The following is an 18,066-nucleotide window of genomic DNA, read 5'->3' on the forward strand; positions in this document are numbered from 1 at the left end:
TGTTGGTGATGCGATTGACGACATTGACTAAAGGGCTTCAAGAATATCTTCTCGTGGCGATAAGTCTGCATCAATCAATATCCATGAGTTTTATATAAATGTGTGCAATCCTTTATGTTCTCTCGCTTACTTGGCTCGTGCACGACTCATTTAGGTCGCGGGCGCGTTCCCACTTTGCAGCGCGTCATCCTGGTATCCATCTCATCTGCGTCTGCAACATTGACCATACACACCGACAGCTCCATGAGGTCGCATATAGTCTTGCCAAAGCTATGAGGCCACCTTGCCGTCTACTTCGAGATGGGCTCGAAGTTAGAAAGCAATTCCACAGCAGTGCGCAAGCGCATCGAAAGCCGTAGGTATTGCCCAGAGGCCAAAACCTGTACGCTCACCACCTCATAGATACATTTGACAATGAGGAAGGAGAGGAATATGAGCCATCCAAGTTTGGAGGCTTCCCTGAATACTTTCGGCGCAAGAAGATAAAGCTCCAGAACCTTGATGCCGAACTACGCGCCAAGTCCGCTGACAAGCCCGCTGTATTCCGTGGTGTCGTTGCGAACGTCAATGGGTACACTCAGCCATCCTTGAATGACTTACATAGGATGATAGTCGAACATGGTGGTGGTTTCATGCAGTACTTGACCGGCAAGACGGCGGTGACCCATATAATTGCGAGTAGTCTTACGCCTAAGAAGGCTGTAGAATTCAAGAAATACCGGATAGTGAAGCCTGCATGGGTAGTTGATAGTATCGCTGCTGGAAAGCTGCTGCCATGGGACGCCTATCGTGTTGTGGACGAAGGTGTCGGGCAGAAGATTCTCGGGTTCGACAGTGGCAAGATTGTCAGCCAGACAAGCAAACAGTCCAAAGGATACAGGGACCAGTCAGATACCAGCTGGTACACAAGCCAACTGAAGCAGTCGGCGTCCACCCCTAGCTCAAGCAGACCGAAGTTTCGGTCACAGAGGCCTCCGACACCCGTTTCCGACGATATTGATGGCGAGGAGCAATCCGATCCTGACGACGATGTGAAATTGAGGGAGGCTGTCAACTACGATGTGCCTGAAGGTTTCTTTGACGGTGCCACCCCGAATACCCCCCCGAAGACCAGTCCTGTAGAAGAAACCCCCCAGAGAGAACTGATTCCCGAAGTGGATAAAAGTACGGAGAGCAGGACTCCTGGTGAGAAAGTACGAACACCCAGTATAAGGGCCCACAAGAGATCTAGAAGCCCCTCGGCAGATGCTGCGGCTAAAAGACCAAGATGGACTTCAGAACAGAGTGGCGCTCTTCTTGATTCTCCCTCGAAACGGAGTCACTTGACCGCCGAAGAACATAACGCCATCTTACTAGCGGATCCCAAGGTCCGGAAATCATCTGTTATCAATCCAGAATTCCTCGAGCAGTACTACCGCGAGTCACGCCTGCATCATCTATCTACGTGGAAAGCTGACCTCAAGTCTCAGCTACAGACGCTTGCGGCGGAAAAGACATCATCCCAGAGAGTTCGCCAGAAGCGAGCCCCCGGTGCTAGAAGGTATATACTACACGTCGACTTCGACAGTTTCTTTGCAGCCGTCTCTCTCAAAAAGCATCCAGAGTACAAAGAAAAGCCTGCTGTGGTTGCACATGGCAATGGAACGGGATCTGAAATTGCTAGCTGTAATTATCCAGCTCGCAAATACGGAATCAAGAATGGCATGTGGATGAAGCGTGCGTTAGAGCTATTCCCAGACCTAAAGGTTTTACCATACGACTTTCCCGCCTACGAAGAAGCAAGTAGATCATTCTATCAGTCAATCATGAACTGCAGTCCGGAAGCAGTAGTTCAAAGCGTAAGCATAGACGAAGCATTAGTCGATGTCTCTAACAGCTGCAATGCAGCTGGAGGAGGCAATGGGGTCCATCCAAGTAAAGGTGCCCTATATCGTGAACAAGAGCAAGCTAATGAAATTGCGACCCGACTACGTGACGAAGTTCTCGCAAAGACTGGTTGCAATGTTTCAGTTGGCATTGGAGCCAACATTCTACTTGCCAAAGTCGCTCTTCGCAAGGCTAAGCCCGCAGGCCAGTATCAAATCAAGCCCGATGAGATGCTGGATTTTGTAGGGGCACTCCAGGTACAAGACCTGCCAGGTGTTGCTTGGAGTATTGGAGGAAAGCTCGAGGAGATAGGGATCAAATTTGTGTCTGATATCCGTCAAGTTACGAAAGAAAAGCTGGTCAACGCTTTGGGACCCAAGACTGGTGAGAAGCTGTGGGATTACTCTCGAGGCATCGATCGATCCGAAGTTGGTGACGTGGTGGTGCGTAAGTCTGTGTCTGCTGAGGTCAACTGGGGAGTACGCTTCGAGAACCAAGAGCAGACCGATGAATTCATTGAGAATCTCTGCGGGGAGCTGAACAAACGACTGCTCAAAGAGAGAGTCAAAGGCCGACAATTCACCATGAAGATCATGCGTCGCGCAGCAGATGCTCCTCTCGATCCACCTAAACATCTCGGCCATGGGAAGTGTGATACGTACAACAAGAGCATCGCATTAGGTGTTGCGACCAACGCGAAAGAAGTCTTGACTAAGGAAGCGCTGTCCATATTAAAAAGCTTCAATATCTCCCCTGGTGAGCTCCGAGGGATAGGGGTTCAAATGACAAAGTTGGAGCCACTGAGAGCCAATCTCGATGGGAAAATCGAGACCAGCCAACGTAGGCTCCAATTCAAGACTCATAATGCTGTTGGAAGGCCACTGCAAGAGTCTGTATCCGACGAACCGGATGCAGCAGACGATTCCATTCAAGACGACGTCGTCACCCCAAAGAAGCCAAAAGCTCCGCCTAAACAGATCAATTACGGCCCTGCTGACCTTCACCAAAGCACACCTCGAAAGAAACCACTTAACACGCTCGGAACGCAATTTATTCTGCCCAGCCAGGTTGACCCTACCGTGCTTGAGGAATTGCCTTCAGACATACGGGCTAAACTTGCTAGGCACGTCCGTCAAGCATCTCCTTCGCCAGCGGCGAGGCCCAGACCTCCAGCATCAACAGTCCTCCCTAGTGAGTCACAACTCGACCCTGAAGCTCTCTCTGCCCTCCCAGACGACCTTCGGGCAGAAGTGCTTGCACACTACGCCCAGGATCTCGAGAAGTTGCACACAGGCGAACATGCCGGTCTTCCCCAGTCACCACAAAAAACTCGTATCTTCGCACCTCCAAAGAAACCTGTCGTTCCCGTAAAGCGTGGCCGTGGCCGTCCTCCGAAATACGCCATCGCACCCACCTCTGCCGCTACAAGCAATGCGACTTCATCTACTTCATCAACCCTCACCCAAGCCAACTTCATCACATCCCGCCCGACTTCCCGTAACACGGATGCTCTGCAACAAGTCAACGCTGCTGACGTTGATGTCGAGTTCCTGGCCGCACTTCCTGCATCCATCCGCGCCGAAGTCCTTGCGCAGCAACGGCTCTCCCGACTTAATAATAAGTCAGCTCTCACTCTCCCTCGCAAAGCTCCTCCAAGGCCGAAAGCTCCCGTCACTCTACTTCCCTCTCAGCGTACGTTAGTATTACCACCAAGGAAACCACGGCCAACATTCACGACGCAGAAGTTCACATCAATCGAAAACCTGCGTACAGCAATATCCTCATGGTGGGATACGTTTAGCGATGAAGGTCCATATGACGAGGATGTCGGTGCGCTAGGGAAATACCTCTCTGCCGTCGTTCGTGATGAGATGGACATGCACAAGGCAATGAAAGTAGTACAGTGGCTGGCCTGGGTTGTGAGTGAGGGATACGAGCAAGACGAAGGGACAGTTGAAGACAGCGACGGATTTGCTGGACTGACGGCCAGCCAAGAAAAGGGGAAGCTCAAGTGGGAAGGTGCTGTAGAGACTGTCAAGGTCGTCGTGCGGAAAGCAGTAAAGGAACGTGGGCTGGGGGAGATAGACTTTTAATCAGGAGTTTTTGTATCAATTATCGGCGTTGGGAGATGGAATTGTGGATCTGATACCAAGGAGGCACGACATATGGAAACGGAGATTATGTTTATGTTCCAGACTTCAGTCCCACCGTGTCGTGTGTCGATAACACCGGAATATATTTCAAAACTGTGGCGGTGTCTTAGCTGTGGTGTGGCTAGTAACACTCACATTTCGGAGCAAACCGCGCAACACAGGCTCGTAAATAATACTCGTGACGGGAACGCGCCGGTAAGAACAATGCTCAATTGCGTAATCTCGTCCATCGCGTCTTTTGACTTCAGACTGCAAGTAGATGAATACCAGACTGTTTCGTTCTGACAATTGCGAACTCGCAAGACAGCCCTCCCATGTCCGACTTCAAACAAAGAGGCTGTGCCGTCCATGCATCCCATACCGAAGTGGAGACCTCAAACACCCACCTCCGGTCTAGCCCGCTGTCTTCAACATCACCACATCTGTACCTGTACCTAGCTATATACCCATAACTCCCGCTCGCGACGTTGTTCGAACCCCTCGGATCGACTACTATCCCTGATCGTCCGAGTCTGATGTTTTCACCACTACAAGCCTGACACCTGCCATGCAGCCGCCCTGAGTCGTGAAGAACACGCTCCACGTCGCTGTCCGAGGCAAGCTGCTTTGCGATACTGCACGCTTCACTACCATTCCTCCGTCAAGAGCCTTGCGCGCATAATACCGAGACCATAAACCGTGATGACAAGGAAAGAGAATGTTGGCAGGCATGGTTCTACGGAAAGCTCCGGAGCTGATAGCTGGCGCTCGTCCGACACTATCAGAGGGTCACCGGCAGGACGTGCGAGAAACGCGCCGGTAAGATCGAGGCCTGGGAAGGAAAAAGAGTACGTGCTGTTTGATTTCCATTCTGTTTGAGCATCCGCTGGTTCTTGCTGTCGTGTCTAGCGGCGATCTCATGGTTTGAAGCCGTGAGCCTCGAGAGATTGATGACTGAAAGAGTATCTGAGAGCGCTGTAAACGCGCGGTTATAGTACAGACCACAGTTGTGGAGGGATCCTTTGTAGCCAGCTCTTCTGATAGCGTCCATGTGGTCTCCGCACGAGTCTCGCGCGTCGAATGATCAATTACGCCCGTCTTCGCACTCGGATGGCGCATTGTATGAGCGCACAATGCTGACATCTTAAGCAGAGCTGATATCGACGCTGATATTTCTCCTGGAACCAGGCCACGAGTGCCTGCGCAGAGTTCTAGATCAAAGATCGCCCCGTGGGAGACCTCTGGAAAGACGTCAGAATTCAACAACTACAGGAAAGAGCTGGCAGTATTAGATGCGCCGAACAGTAATCCAGCGCCGAACTCACGCCAAAGGGTACATAATGCGAACTCGGATTTTCCACCTTGGGCTACTGGACTTGGTGGTACACCGAACGTTTCCAGTGTCTTCGGGAGCATTGGAAGCTTCTACAATGATTCGAACGAGGACCTGACCCAGCTCTCACCTGGACTTCGCCCTGGCAGTAGTAAAGATGAGGTGGTTTATCCTGGTGATGATCGCCGGCCGTCCATCGCTAGCAACACCACTGTGAGCAGTCAAGGATCTAAATCGAGCATTGGCCGCGGGTTTCATAAAAAGCTGCAGGGTTTCTTCGGTGAAGAATTTCCAGTTATCGACTCCAGACAGAGCTCTGATACTAGCCTCGCCTACAATGCCTTTGCTGCTGCTGGAGCTGGCAATAATAGCGACAACTCGTCTCGAGTACGTCCCCGAAACAATTCAATGCGGACCGCTGTAGGGGAGGGCTTAAACAGCCGACCAGTATCACCTGCAAGCTCACGCCCACGTACACCTCTACCATCAAGCGAAGTTACCCCTTGGGAATATCAAGATCTCAAGGTAAGGAGCCATTGGGGAAGACGGTTGAGCGCACTATGCTGTTGTGCTTTCCTTGCGTTCCATTTTGATTGTCTCAACTGACGACTTGGGCAGGAACTCCCAGGCTCCATCAGCTTGTCACGCCCCTCAACGGAACATTCGAACTCCAAGTTCTCCAAATCGCACAAACTCCATCTACCTGGACACCGTCAAAGAGGGAGCAAGGAGGACAACAGAGCCGAATCTAACATCGGATACACATTACGACCGAGTCTCAGCAGAGAGGAGTCGAGCGGAAGCGCGCGCAAGCCAGATAGTCGACTTCATCAGCTCCCAGTGGCACTTAGCTCGGCTTTCAACTCTAGCACTACGCTCGGTCGACCTTCAAGTCCAACGCCCAGCGGATCAAGTGCGCTCAGCAAGGAGAATATGGCTCAGCGCTCCCCGGGTGGCAATGGCAACCACAAACGCTCTCTCATCGACCGATTAACGCGAAAGCACAAGGCCGATCGAGTCGTTGCGGATCCACTCAGTGACTTGTCCCCGTCCTCAACGTCTTTACATGCCCAACTGAGAGCCCCGAAGCTTCCGAAATCTGAGCCCACGGGAAACACGCGGAAACGGCCTGGCATAGAGCCCCCGCCAAGCATTCGTAGCAAAGAATCAATTCCGAAAAAAGAGCATGCCAGTAGGATACCTTTCAAGAGCTCGAAAAGAGGCCACCTAGCTGTCGAGCCATCAGCAAAGGATCCAAACGAAGCGCGGGCTTCAGCCGTTATGAACGAAGCTCTTTGGAATCTAGACACAGACTTGACACAAATGGAGGGTATCATCGGCAACCCCCTGCTTGGGCCCTTGACACCACCTGTGGGGGACGTATATACAGCCTTCCCAGGTGACGATGCGTACAAAGAACCCAAGGAATACGAGGCACCCCCTGCGATATGGGATGCTCCGGATTCCTGGGCAGTGAAGCGAGTCGGGGATGAGAACATGGGTAGGCTACGTGAGCTTGACGAGAACGGCGATATTCCTAAGGATGACAACGTCGGTCCACCATATTGCGTACGCATATTTCGAGTTGATTCGACTTTTGCTGTCCTTTCCGTGGGACTAAACACAACTGTTGCTGAAATCATAGCGATATTAGGCAAGAAGACTTTGCTGCAGGACGAATTGAACAATTACCAGATCGTTATGCGGAAACACGACACTTCGCGGCAACTGCAACCCCAGGAAAGACCTGTCGTAATACAGAGGCACCTCCTAGAACAGGCTGGCTACACCGACTCTGATCGTCTTGAAGATGTCGGTCGAGAGGACAACAGTTATCTCTGTCGTTTCACTTTTTTGCCGTCCAAGATGACTGGCTACTCGAGTCTCGAAAAGGATCCCGGCTTCAAGAATATGCAAAAGTTCAGTCATATCGATCTCCAAGGCCGAAATCTAGTCACTATTCCGATCACACTATATCAGAAAGCAACTGAAATCATTTCTCTGAACTTGTCCCGCAACCTCTCCCTCGACGTCCCAAAAGATTTCATACAGACATGCACTAATTTACGGGACATCAAATATACTAGTAATGAGGCTTGGCGGCTACCTCCCAGTTTAGGCTTGGCCAGCAGGCTTACCATGCTAGACGTCTCCAACAACCGCTTGGAGCAGCTAGACAACACGGAGCTTAACAAGCTGCACAGTCTACAAGGCCTGCGTCTATCAAACAACAAACTTACGTCCTTGCCCTCGTATTTTGGCCAGTATAAAGCTTTGCGAAGCTTGAACCTCTCATCGAACTTTCTGAAGGAGTTTCCAGACTTCCTCTGTGAGGTTCGAACACTCGTGGATCTCGACATAAGCTTCAACACGATTTCCAGTATTCCGAAGATCGGACAGTTGACCTGTCTAGAGCGACTTTGGGCGACAAACAACAAGCTCACCGGATCATTTCCACCATCACTGAAGAATCTCGTCAACCTCAGGGAGATCGATGTGAGATTCAACAGCCTAAACAATATCGACGTCATGTCTCAGTTGCCGAAGTTGGAGCTTCTGATAGTTGGTCACAATTCAATATCTGCCTTCGAGGGCACTTTTGAGAAAGTCAAAGTGCTGCACATGAATCACAACCCAGTAACAAGATTCGGAATCACCTCATACGTACCGTCACTCTCCGTCCTAAATCTTGCATCCGCAAAGCTGGCGCAGCTCCCAGAGGACTTGTTCCAAAATGTACCCGGCCTTATTAAGTTCATCCTAGACAAGAACCATTTTGCATCTCTTTCTCCACAGATAGGACGATTAACTCGCCTCGAGCATTTCAGCGTTGCAAGAAACAATCTAGAACACTTACCAACCGACATTGGGCGTCTTATCGAACTCAGATTTCTGGACGTAAGAGAAAACAACTTACGGAAACTACCACAGGAGATTTGGTTTGCGCGCAAATTGGAAACTCTCAACGTCTCATCGAATGTCTTAGACACATTCCCTAAGCCACTCTTCCAAGCATTGAATGTAAATGAGCCAGCCGGTCTAGATGGAGGATCGACACCCACCCAAAACAATGCGACAGGTCCCGAATTCGAAGAGCTTGGAAAACTCGAAGACTTCGCCGCTCGGCGCCCGAGTCAAGCTTCCGGTTACCTAAGTGTTGGTAGCTCTCCAGGGACATCAGTTCGTAAAGGGTCGATGGCCTCATCTTACGCTAGCGGCAGAAAACCTTCAATTATGTCCAGATCGACTGAAGGGACCCTGACGCCTGTCACACGGAAGGACTCAAGCTTGTCAAATAGACTAATGAGTACTTTTGCCGGATCCCTGCGGCACATTTATCTTGCCGACAACAGGCTGAACGACGATGTCTTTGATGAACTCGCACTACTTCCAGAACTGAGAATTGTCAATATGTCTTACAATCTGCTATACGACATTCCACCTCGTACGATTCGAAGGTGGTCAAATCTCGCAGAGCTGTACTTGTCTGGCAACGACCTGACATCGCTACCAGCCGAAGACCTCGAAGAGGTCACCTCCCTGAAAGTATTGCACATTAATGGAAACAAGTTTCAAGTCCTTCCGGCCGAACTAGGGAAAGTTGCCAAGCTGGCCATTTTAGATGCGGGTAACAATGCGCTGAAGTACAATGTCTCTAATTGGCCATATGACTGGAACTGGAATTGGAATCACAACTTAAAGTTTCTCAATCTGTCTGGAAATAAGCGCCTTGAGATCAAGAAAGCCCTGAACGCTGTGGGAAATGCTCGAGAGGGCAGAGATCTGACCGATTTCAGCTCTTTGACTAACCTTCGTGTTCTTGGTCTGATGGATGTGACAATGATCGGCTCAAGCGTTCCTGAACAGTTTGAGGATCGAAGAGTCCGCACCTCGGGATCAACCGTAGGATCAATGGCCTATGGAATGGCCGACAGCCTCGGCCGCAATGAGCATCTTTCTACGATGGACCTCGTCGTTGAAAGGTTCCGCAGTCACGATGATGAGACTCTCCTTGGCCTGTTTGACGGACAAGCGTTGTCTGGTGGCGGCTCCAAGATAGCGCGCTATCTTTACGAGAATTTCAAGCTTAGATTCACCGATGAGCTGGAGAGACTACGACCGCAGGAATCTCCTGCAGACGCTCTCCGTCGGACCTACTTAGGGCTAAATAAGGATCTTGCAACAGCTGCCACTTCGTCGTACGAAAACAAGGCACACACTTCCCAGGCTCCTGGCGCACATCGCGGCTCAATATCTCTGCCAGAGCTCGGAGAGGATGATTTGAACTCTGGCAGTGTCGCTACTGTGCTTTTTCTCAAGGAAATGGACCTCTTCGTTTCCAACGTGGGGGACGCACAAGCTCTCTTGATTCAGTCCGATTACACTCATCGCACAATCACAAGGAAGCATGACCCTGCAGAACATGGAGAGAGGGCACGGATACGTGAGGCTGGCGGATTTGTCTCTCGACAAGGCAAGCTGAATGATGTACTGGAAGTATCGCGCGCCTTCGGATACGTGCAGATGTCCCCATCGGTGATTGCCGCGCCCCACGTGAATAAGATCACACTTAAGGAAACCGACGAGATGATCGTAGTCGCCTCAAGAGAATTATGGGAATACCTTGCAGCGGACTTTGTTGTCGATGTTGCAAGATCAGAGCGCAATGATCTCATGCGAGCAGCTCAAAAGCTTCGGGATCTGGCAATTGCTTTTGGAGCGGCAAACAAGATCACGGTGATGATTATCGGAGTAAATGACCTTCGCAGCAAGCAACGTGCCAAGCACCGCACTCACAGCATGTCCATGGGTCCGTCAGGTTCCCCTGATGAATTCACGAGCAGACTCAAGAATGCCAAGCGAGCGAAGGATATCGTCGCAGACTCAAAGTTGGCCCGGCTGGACCAGGAGGTCGACGCACCTATAGGCGAAGTCAGCCTTGTCTTCACGGATATCAAGAGCTCGACTCTACTTTGGGAGACATATCCAGTACCGATGAGATCCGCTATTCGCATGCACAACGAAGTCATGCGACGCCACCTACGCATCATCGGTGGTTACGAAGTGAAAACTGAAGGAGACGCATTCATGGTCGCCTTCCCAACTGTGACGTCGGCATTGCTATGGTGTTTCACAATTCAAAGCCAACTACTGGAGGTGCCGTGGCCACAGGAAATCCTAAACAGTGTGAACGGCCAAGAAGTCTTGGATGCTGATGGTAACGTGATATTTCGCGGTCTTTCCGTCCGAATGGGTATACATTGGGGTACTCCAGTGTGCGAGGTTGATCCAGTCACGAAACGCATGGACTACTTCGGGCCAATGGTCAATCGGGCCTCGCGTATATCATCAGTGGCAGATGGTGGACAAATTACAGTCTCATCTGACTTCATTGCGGAGATTCAGCGGCTGCTAGAGACACATATCGAGACTGACCGCAGTGGATCAACAGGTTCGGAAGACACAATGACCGAGGATCCCATCAACCAAGTCATTCGACGCGAATTGAGGTCGCTCAGTAGTCAGGGCTTCGAAGTCAAAGACCTTGGAGAGCGAAGGCTGAAAGGTCTTGAGAATCCCGAATACATCTACCTGATGTATCCTCATTCGTTGGCAAGTCGCTTGAGTGTACAACAGCAACGAAACGAAGCAGAGCAACAAGTACCTCAGCAACAGGGAATTGCTGCCACTAAAGTTCGAGACAGTACGTTGACAATTGACACTGAGCATGTATGGGATCTCTGGAACGTAAGCCTACGTCTAGAGATGCTATGTAGTGCCCTTGAAAGTTCTAGCGGTCCGGCGCAACTGAAGGCGCCGGAGACTGCATTACTTGAAAAGATGAAGAACAGAGGCGGCGAAATCACGGACCGGTTCTTGATAAACTTTGTCGAGCACCAGATTTCACGGATTGAGGTATGTTAATCTTTTTTCTTATCTTAGATGGATCATGACTAACTAAAAGCAGAGCTGTGTCACTACACTAGCACTGCGGAATCTCATCCGACCGTTCGGGCAAAATAGTCTCCTCGATCAAGCCTGCCCAATGGCCGACATATTTGCTGCTCTCACCTCTCAGCTAGACGAATTGAAGACTCTACAAGCTTCCGCGGTGAACTTCTAGATGGCTTCTTCATTATCGCCCTCTAAGTCTGTCTCGGTCCTACCATAGGCACGGATCCACGAACTTTTCACAATGGACTCGCGGAAGATGCATCGTTCATTGCAGCCTCCCGTAATATGTACAACACATGATTCGCTACTATACGACCGTCAGCTTTGCGCGCATGAATATATTATACTTGCATGATTGTGCGTTGCATTCAGATAGCATTCGAGGCGCAAAGAGCTCTTCTGGGAGGGGTAAAGGTTCATAAGGATTCTCTGAGAACCAGATTTTGCTATCACATGAGATTGGCGTCGGCACTGCGATATAGGGGCGGTCGTCACGCTTTACGAGATACCTCAATGGGAGAATACTGATACGTTTTTCCTTTTCCAACGGTCTGTGGAGATTCTGACCCAGCATGACGCAGTATTAGGGGGCCTGTGTGCGGTTGGGTAACCACTCTATTACCTGCTTATTAGTGAAGGACGCATTGAATGATATATATGAAGTCATAGAGACGTGTATTTGTGATTAGATCCGATGCAGCAAGGAATCATTAAGATCAGGACTTGACCAAGGCCCTAAATGTCACGCAGGTCCCATTTCCCAAGCTTCGTCCCAAGCACCATTCGTGCTCAGGGGGAGACCATGCGCTGACTCATCCATCCGTTACCGTACTGGGGTCCTTGCCCATGCCAAGCAATCTCGCGCGTGACCCTGACCTCGGAAGGCTTGGAAGACGACATCAAGATCCATCACGTCCTTGACGACTCATTGCCTTTGTACTGCCACCTCGACAACTCAGCCCCTTTATACTTCCTTTCATGTGTAGGAACACTGTATTACACGTATATATATACGCTAATTTACCACCAACGTTCTTCGGTACCAGACCATCATCCACACAACCGCTCTATCCACAAAAGATTCCACACGATCGTGCAACTACTACTACCCCGAAGCTGCGCGCTAAAAAGGAAATGCCATTGGAATAGTTACACCAGATCAACACCACGTACTCTCTTTGTAGTACGCTGCCGCGATGCGGTCCACTCTATCCCTGTACTCGTCTGTCACCGCCATCCTTTTTGCACTACAAGCCACAGGTCAAGATGTCAACAGCAAGGCAGAAGTTGGAATAGAGGTCTTGCGCACAGTCGAGTGCTCCAGAAAGACGGTAAATGGAGATGCTATCAAGGTTAACTACCGTGGCACGTTTCAGAGCGATGGCAGCGAGTTCGACAACAGTTATGACCGTGGCGAGCCGATAGGGTTCACGTTGGGGAAGCACCAGGTCATCACCGGGTGGGATATGGGCCTACTGGGGATGTGTATAGGCGAACAAAGACGTTTGACGATTCCTCCTGAGTTAGCGTATGGCCATGATGGTACTGGTCCGATTCCACCGGAAAGTACACTGAGTAAGTTTGATAGTCATATATAAACATGTGTTGAACGAGACTAACCAAGGATGTAGTGTTTGACACTGAGCTGATGGATATTGCTGGAGTTGGCGTCGGTGACTTTACAGATGCAGACGGTGGCCCTGATGCGCAACCTGCTGAAGACAAAGAGCATGGAGGAGATAAGCCTGAAGGCGATGGTGAATGCCGTCTGCTGGGACCGTTCGCATTGATCGTCCAAGGAGCATTGGGTGCTCTGGCTCTGCTCTCTCTGGTATTCAAGCGGTGGCGCGAGTCTCCACGGCGTCCGATCAAGGTTTGGTCCTTTGACGCGTCGAAACAAGTCGTCGGCTCAATCCTTCTTCACGTGGCCAACCTTCTCATGTCAATGCTATCGTCTGGAGATTTCGATATCGCCGCAAAGACAAAGGAAGCAGTGGAGAACAAGCAACCCAACCCTTGTTCGTTCTATCTCCTCAACCTGGCTATCGACGTAAGTCTCCATCATAGCAGCCGCATCAAAGTTTAATGCTAACCAAATAGACTACCCTGGGCATCCCCATACTTGTTATCTTGTTGAAGGTGCTCCATCACGCCTTCCTCCTCACTCCTCTCGCTCGACCACCGCAATCCATCAAATCCGGCCACTACGGCTCCCCACCTCGTGTGTCATGGTGGGCCAAGCAATCGCTCATCTACTTCCTCGGCCTGATTGGCATGAAACTCTGCGTCTTCTTCATCTTCAAGCTGCTCCCCTGGATTGCGTGGGTCGGCGACTGGGCACTGCGCTGGACAGAGGGTAACGAGGCAGTACAAATCACCTTTGTCATGTTCATCTTTCCGCTCATCATGAACGCCATGCAGTACTACATCATTGATACTTTCATCAAGGACCACGCAGGTGGAGAGGAGAGCGGGGAGTATCAGCAGGTAGACGGCGATGAGGATGAAGAGACGAGGAGAATTCGTGAGGCAAGGGAGTGGGAGGATGCGGATAGTGACAACGACGAGAACGAACCATTGACGGGCAGGGAGACACTCAAGGAGGCCAACCCGACTGCAGTGCCGGTAAGAGATCGGGATGGAGGGCACAGCAGTTCGAGCAGTAGGAGTGAGCGGAAAGGTGGTTTGCTTGGAAAGGAAGCCAAGACGAAATAATCAATTTTGTTAATATTTGTACGATAGACGCGCCGAAAGCCAATACAGTTTTTTGAGATTCAATATGTCGCTGAGCAACAGAAGCACGCACGGCCTAGTAACCCATCATTTGCCACTGACCACATCTGGATGGACGAAACATAGACTCACATTTCAGGAGGACTAACATCATATCGTGAGCATCAAGAAAACCAGTGATATATACGATGCACGAAAAGTATATCCGAGAATTTACGTAAAACATCGCAAAGTCAAGGGAAGAAAGGTAATTGGTGTTATTTCATAGCAGTCAACATATAATCTAATTTCTTTGCACTGTTGTTAGAAATCATGTGGAACCTAGTAGTCAAACAGAGATTTGCTCTTAGAATGCGATTTTGAGACCGCGTAGAGAGGGCGGGGATCGTTCGGACGAGGGAGGACGATTATCGCTCGTAGTATACATGAAAGACCGATCGACCGTTTTCGCCGTAGGATACCGTAGATAGTTCGCCTCGAGCCGCTCGTAGTCGAACTGCTGGTAATATCAATTTTGTGAGACTAAACACCCCAAAGTAGTACACGACAACCAGAGACGTCTCTGGCGCTTGCAGCTTGCCACCGGAAACAGAAAAGAAAGCAAGGAGATGAAAACCTAGTCAGACCGCGCGCGTCCATGTTGTTTAGATTCGGTGCAGAAACATTTCGTAACAATGCCTTTCTGGTTTTGACACCGCAGCATCGTGGTAAGTCTGATATTCAATCCTCCTACTCAGCCGTGTCAAGATCATCGTGGGCTGGAGGAGGGGATTCGACTTGGATTGTTAGCATTGACTTGAGTGCTTGTGTGTAGAGAGGTCCTTAAATTACCTTTGCGTTCTTCTCCTTCGACTCCGTTCTCACGCTCTTCTGGATCGCGGTCCTTCATCTCACGGTCACGATCGCGATCCTCTGGAGTCCGCGACCGGTCTCTGTCTCGGCGGTCGTAATCGCGATCACGTCGTTCTTCCTTACGAGGGGAGTAGTCACGCGACCGGATGGGCGATCTACTACGGCCACGACGGGGAGAGCGCTCACGACGTCCACCACGGTCGCTGCCACGATCGCCTCCACGCTCACCAGGTTTAGCATCGCGACCGGAGTCAAATCGCCAAGACGCGGAAGGTGGCGTACGAGCCCACTAGTGCTCGTCAGCAACTGCAATATCGAGAATATAATGAACTGACCTCGATCTTCAGAAGATCATCACGTCCGATTCGCTTGTTGTGCATCTCATGGTATGCATCATCAGCGTCGCGACGGCTCTCGTATTCGACGAAAGCGAACCTACTTTCACGTCAGCCGTTCTTTCCTGGATGGAGGAACTGATAGCTTACAGTCTGCTGGACGCTGAGCGTGGAGCTGGAATGTCACAGCGAACAAGCCGTCCATAGCTGAGAGGATACGTTAGATGTGTTTGTGCACGATCATAGATGGTGGATGACGGGATGAATAGCAGTGGGGAGAAATCGAGCTCGACAGCAGCCGTGTGTACAAGATAGAGAGGGACGAGGAAGGCTAGGACTCTCGGAGCGATCGATCGAACGACATTCGAGGGAAGGTGATAAGACGAGGAATCGGGGACTATCGTGCAGTAACGGCGACGAGGTGATCGATAACGATGACGGATCGATTTCAGAATGCGTTCGAGACGTACCGTTCGAATTCGTAGGCAAGATCGCGGGCGCGGGTGCCGTGGCCGAAGCCCGTAACGTAGAGGGTAGTACCGCCACCTCGAGACATGGTTGAGAAGAGTAAATGACGGGCTGTTCGTATCGAGAATGATGTGTGATAAAGTGACGACGCGAGGCAGGGGGATGTTGAGTTTGCTTAGACCCAGATAGAGAGAAATAAATGATTTGATGTGGTGAAGGCATTCTGGTCGTCATGGGCTGGGACTAGCGCCTGCCACCGAGGTTGGGCCGAAGCCGCTCCTTTCGACAGTCTGTCTTGCGCCTACCTCACTTCTTACAAACAGTCACTTGCAATACTCCAACCCGGTCTCCAGCCTTTCTATTATATCTACGTCTTTGAAACACGGATAGACACTCTCTTGACGCAAATCGCAATTTTACTCCAATACTAGGCGCAATCTACACTACTGTGGGAAACTGGATCATCACCACGCGCCACTGAACCTCTCCCCGAGCGCTCTTCTTGTTCGCAACTCACATCCACGGACGTCCTGTCAAGGATATACTCCCAAAATCTCTCAATGGCTACTGAAGTGAGCCAAGGTTCTGCTCTCGCCGAGCAACTGCAAGCTGTAGTACAACCAAAGCTGGTAGAACTTGGTTGGAGCACGGGCGGACTCGATGACTCTGCGCTCAGCGAATACATCATTTTGATGCTAGTGAATGGGAAGAGTCAAGATCAGATAGCATCGGAACTCTCTGAAGACTTGTTGAATCTCGGACCTGAAGATGCTGGTGCTCAAGAATTCTCGAAGTGGCTTTTCGTGCAGGTTAACGCATTGAATGCGGGCTTACATGGAGGCTCGTATGTTGCGCCAACTGAATCCACAGTATCAACAGAAAGCGGAATGAAAAGTGAGGAGAAAGAACCGACTGCGGATGCTGAGATGAACGAAGCGATTGATGGAGGTTCAGGATCAATGTACATACCAATCCTTCGTTCGCACAGACAAGAGCTAATTTCTGCCAGACCAACTGGACCCAAGGCAATGCGTAACGGACACACGAACCCTCGAGATAAGCGTATGCTTGGTAATATCAACAAAACGCTAGATCGCTCGGGAGACTCTCCCCTTCATCGAGTGCGCGGAACGACGGGTAGTGGACGTATCAATTCCCATTCCAGGGAACCACCCAAAGGACCGCGAGCCAAGCTCAATCACCGAAATATTCAGCAAATGGCGGGTGGCACGGCGCCGCAGATGCAGATGTCAGGCATGATGTCGAATCACCTAGCGAATGGCATGTCAAGTCTTCCACCTGGGCAACAAATGGAAATGCTCGCGTACTGGGAACAAGGTGCCCGGATGATGCAGCAGCTCATGTCAAATGGTGGAGTTCCGAATGGTGGGCCGGTCTTCAATCCTGCGTTCCAGCGGGGGAACCAACTACCGCAAGGGAAATCACTCTTTGACAGAGTTTCGAAGCCCCGTCGCCAACCAAAATCAGCCCCCAAGGATTCCGATATGGGAGGAACAAATGATGGAGGAACAGGTATGGACTTTGAGTTGTCCCAACCCACGAAGCCAGCCTCCGAAACAAGATGTCGCTTCGATCTCAGCTGTACGAACCTAGACTGCACGTTTGCGCATCAGTCGCCAGCTGCCAAGCCTGGCATGACTTTGGACATGTCCACAGACTGTAGCTTTGGTGTAGCATGCAAGAACTTCAAATGCTCCGGGAAGCACCCGTCCCCAGCAAAGCGGACTTCGTTCCAGTCGGAGAAAGATTGCGAATGGGGTCCTATGTGCAAGAATCCGACATGTCACTTCCGCCATTCCACAATGCCTCCCTGCCGCAACGGAGGCGATTGCACAATCGAAGGCTGCAAGTTCGCACATACACGTGTTACTTGCGTCCACAATCCTTGCACAAGACCTGGATGCGCGTTCAAGCACGCAGATGGCCAGAAGAAAGGAAAGTTTGGAGACAAGGTTTGGACAGCGCATGGCGAAGGGAACTCGCATGTCAGCGAGCGCAAATTCGTTGATGAAGAAGGCGAAGAAGAACTTATCATACCCGGTCACCAAGTCACGGTTACCCCAGGGGAAGCAATTATTACGTGATGTCATTTCAACAAAGGAGTTTTGGTATGGGACCTACTCTTGGCGGCAGATAGGCGAAGATACCTTTTCCTGTACTTATATGAATTCTGGTGCGGCTATAGTACATGTTAGGCAGGGCTACATGCCTCAAATCAACGGAGAATTAACAGTCACCCTGAATCTGGTCATTCAGTCGGGGTTATGAATATATACCGATTTTCCAAAGCTTGACTTGTAGATTAAAATATAATGTTTATATGTGAGCGTTGACACGAGCCCTCGCGTTCACGCTACTACGCAAGGTACCT

General features: G+C 50.6%; 5 protein-coding genes across 5 annotated transcripts; 4 read left to right on the forward strand and 1 right to left on the reverse strand.

Annotated features, from left to right (window-relative positions):
* The first annotated feature begins 186 nt into the window (after positions 1-186).
* EJ05DRAFT_166440 (DNA repair protein) lies at positions 187-4,055 on the forward strand. The gene is made up of 2 exons (XM_033739464.1): positions 187-355; positions 403-4,055. Exons 1-2 carry the CDS (start codon positions 301-303, stop codon positions 3,957-3,959), a joined length of 3,612 nt encoding a protein of 1,203 aa, XP_033596080.1. The 5' UTR covers positions 187-300; the 3' UTR covers positions 3,960-4,055.
* A 484-nt stretch (positions 4,056-4,539) lies between these two features.
* EJ05DRAFT_166442 (PP2C-domain-containing protein) lies at positions 4,540-11,546 on the forward strand. Its single transcript, XM_033739465.1, has 4 exons — positions 4,540-4,846; positions 5,151-5,856; positions 5,950-11,247; positions 11,300-11,546. Exons 1-4 carry the CDS (start codon positions 4,701-4,703, stop codon positions 11,453-11,455), a joined length of 6,306 nt encoding a protein of 2,101 aa, XP_033596081.1. The 5' UTR covers positions 4,540-4,700; the 3' UTR covers positions 11,456-11,546.
* A 644-nt stretch (positions 11,547-12,190) lies between these two features.
* Positions 12,191-14,062, forward strand: EJ05DRAFT_457547 (uncharacterized protein). Its single transcript, XM_033742529.1, has 3 exons — positions 12,191-12,861; positions 12,918-13,336; positions 13,387-14,062. The coding sequence occupies exons 1-3, from the start codon at positions 12,483-12,485 to the stop codon at positions 13,999-14,001; spliced, it is 1,413 nt and encodes a 470-aa protein (XP_033596082.1). The 5' UTR covers positions 12,191-12,482; the 3' UTR covers positions 14,002-14,062.
* A 191-nt stretch (positions 14,063-14,253) lies between these two features.
* On the reverse strand, positions 14,254-15,829 carry EJ05DRAFT_541659 (RNA-binding domain-containing protein). Its single transcript, XM_033749675.1, has 5 exons — positions 15,677-15,829; positions 15,357-15,413; positions 15,207-15,306; positions 14,851-15,160; positions 14,254-14,795 (listed from the first exon to the last, which is right to left on the reverse strand). Exons 1-5 carry the CDS (start codon positions 15,760-15,762, stop codon positions 14,749-14,751), a joined length of 600 nt encoding a protein of 199 aa, XP_033596083.1. The 5' UTR covers positions 15,763-15,829; the 3' UTR covers positions 14,254-14,748.
* Positions 15,830-16,000: 171 nt separating this feature from the next.
* On the forward strand, positions 16,001-17,980 carry EJ05DRAFT_514593 (uncharacterized protein). The gene is made up of 2 exons (XM_033748540.1): positions 16,001-16,635; positions 16,684-17,980. The coding sequence occupies exons 1-2, from the start codon at positions 16,235-16,237 to the stop codon at positions 17,777-17,779; spliced, it is 1,497 nt and encodes a 498-aa protein (XP_033596084.1). The 5' UTR covers positions 16,001-16,234; the 3' UTR covers positions 17,780-17,980.
* Positions 17,981-18,066: the final 86 nt, after the last annotated feature.

This window comes from Pseudovirgaria hyperparasitica (genome assembly GCF_010093815.1).
Source record: "Pseudovirgaria hyperparasitica strain CBS 121739 unplaced genomic scaffold EJ05scaffold_19, whole genome shotgun sequence".
Lineage (NCBI taxonomy): Eukaryota > Fungi > Ascomycota > Dothideomycetes > Acrospermales > Acrospermaceae > Pseudovirgaria > Pseudovirgaria hyperparasitica.

What these genes read in the sequence shown, in the direction of transcription:
- EJ05DRAFT_166440 (XM_033739464.1), top strand. Translation starts at nt 301, where the DNA reads ATGGGCTCGAAGTTAGAAAGCAATTCCACAGCAGTGCGCAAGCGCATC. An exon ending in GCGCAAGCGCATCGAAAGCC is followed by an intron (nt 356 to 402) that starts GTAGGTATTGCC and finishes ACCACCTCATAG; the next exon opens with ATACATTTGACAATGAGGAA.
- EJ05DRAFT_166442 (XM_033739465.1), top strand. Translation starts at nt 4,701, where the DNA reads ATGACAAGGAAAGAGAATGTTGGCAGGCATGGTTCTACGGAAAGCTCC. An exon ending in GGGAATATCAAGATCTCAAG is followed by an intron (nt 5,857 to 5,949) that starts GTAAGGAGCCAT and finishes CGACTTGGGCAG; the next exon opens with GAACTCCCAGGCTCCATCAG. An exon ending in ACCAGATTTCACGGATTGAG is followed by an intron (nt 11,248 to 11,299) that starts GTATGTTAATCT and finishes AACTAAAAGCAG; the next exon opens with AGCTGTGTCACTACACTAGC.
- EJ05DRAFT_457547 (XM_033742529.1), top strand. Translation starts at nt 12,483, where the DNA reads ATGCGGTCCACTCTATCCCTGTACTCGTCTGTCACCGCCATCCTTTTT. An exon ending in TCCACCGGAAAGTACACTGA is followed by an intron (nt 12,862 to 12,917) that starts GTAAGTTTGATA and finishes CCAAGGATGTAG; the next exon opens with TGTTTGACACTGAGCTGATG. An exon ending in TCCTCAACCTGGCTATCGAC is followed by an intron (nt 13,337 to 13,386) that starts GTAAGTCTCCAT and finishes CTAACCAAATAG; the next exon opens with ACTACCCTGGGCATCCCCAT.
- EJ05DRAFT_541659 (XM_033749675.1), bottom strand. Translation starts at nt 15,762, where the DNA reads ATGTCTCGAGGTGGCGGTACTACCCTCTACGTTACGGGCTTCGGCCAC. An exon ending in CTTGCCTACGAATTCGAACG is followed by an intron (nt 15,414 to 15,676) that starts GTACGTCTCGAA and finishes GTATCCTCTCAG; the next exon opens with CTATGGACGGCTTGTTCGCT. An exon ending in CGAAGGAGAAGAACGCAAAG is followed by an intron (nt 14,796 to 14,850) that starts GTAATTTAAGGA and finishes TAACAATCCAAG; the next exon opens with TCGAATCCCCTCCTCCAGCC.
- EJ05DRAFT_514593 (XM_033748540.1), top strand. Translation starts at nt 16,235, where the DNA reads ATGGCTACTGAAGTGAGCCAAGGTTCTGCTCTCGCCGAGCAACTGCAA. An exon ending in GATGGAGGTTCAGGATCAAT is followed by an intron (nt 16,636 to 16,683) that starts GTACATACCAAT and finishes AATTTCTGCCAG; the next exon opens with ACCAACTGGACCCAAGGCAA.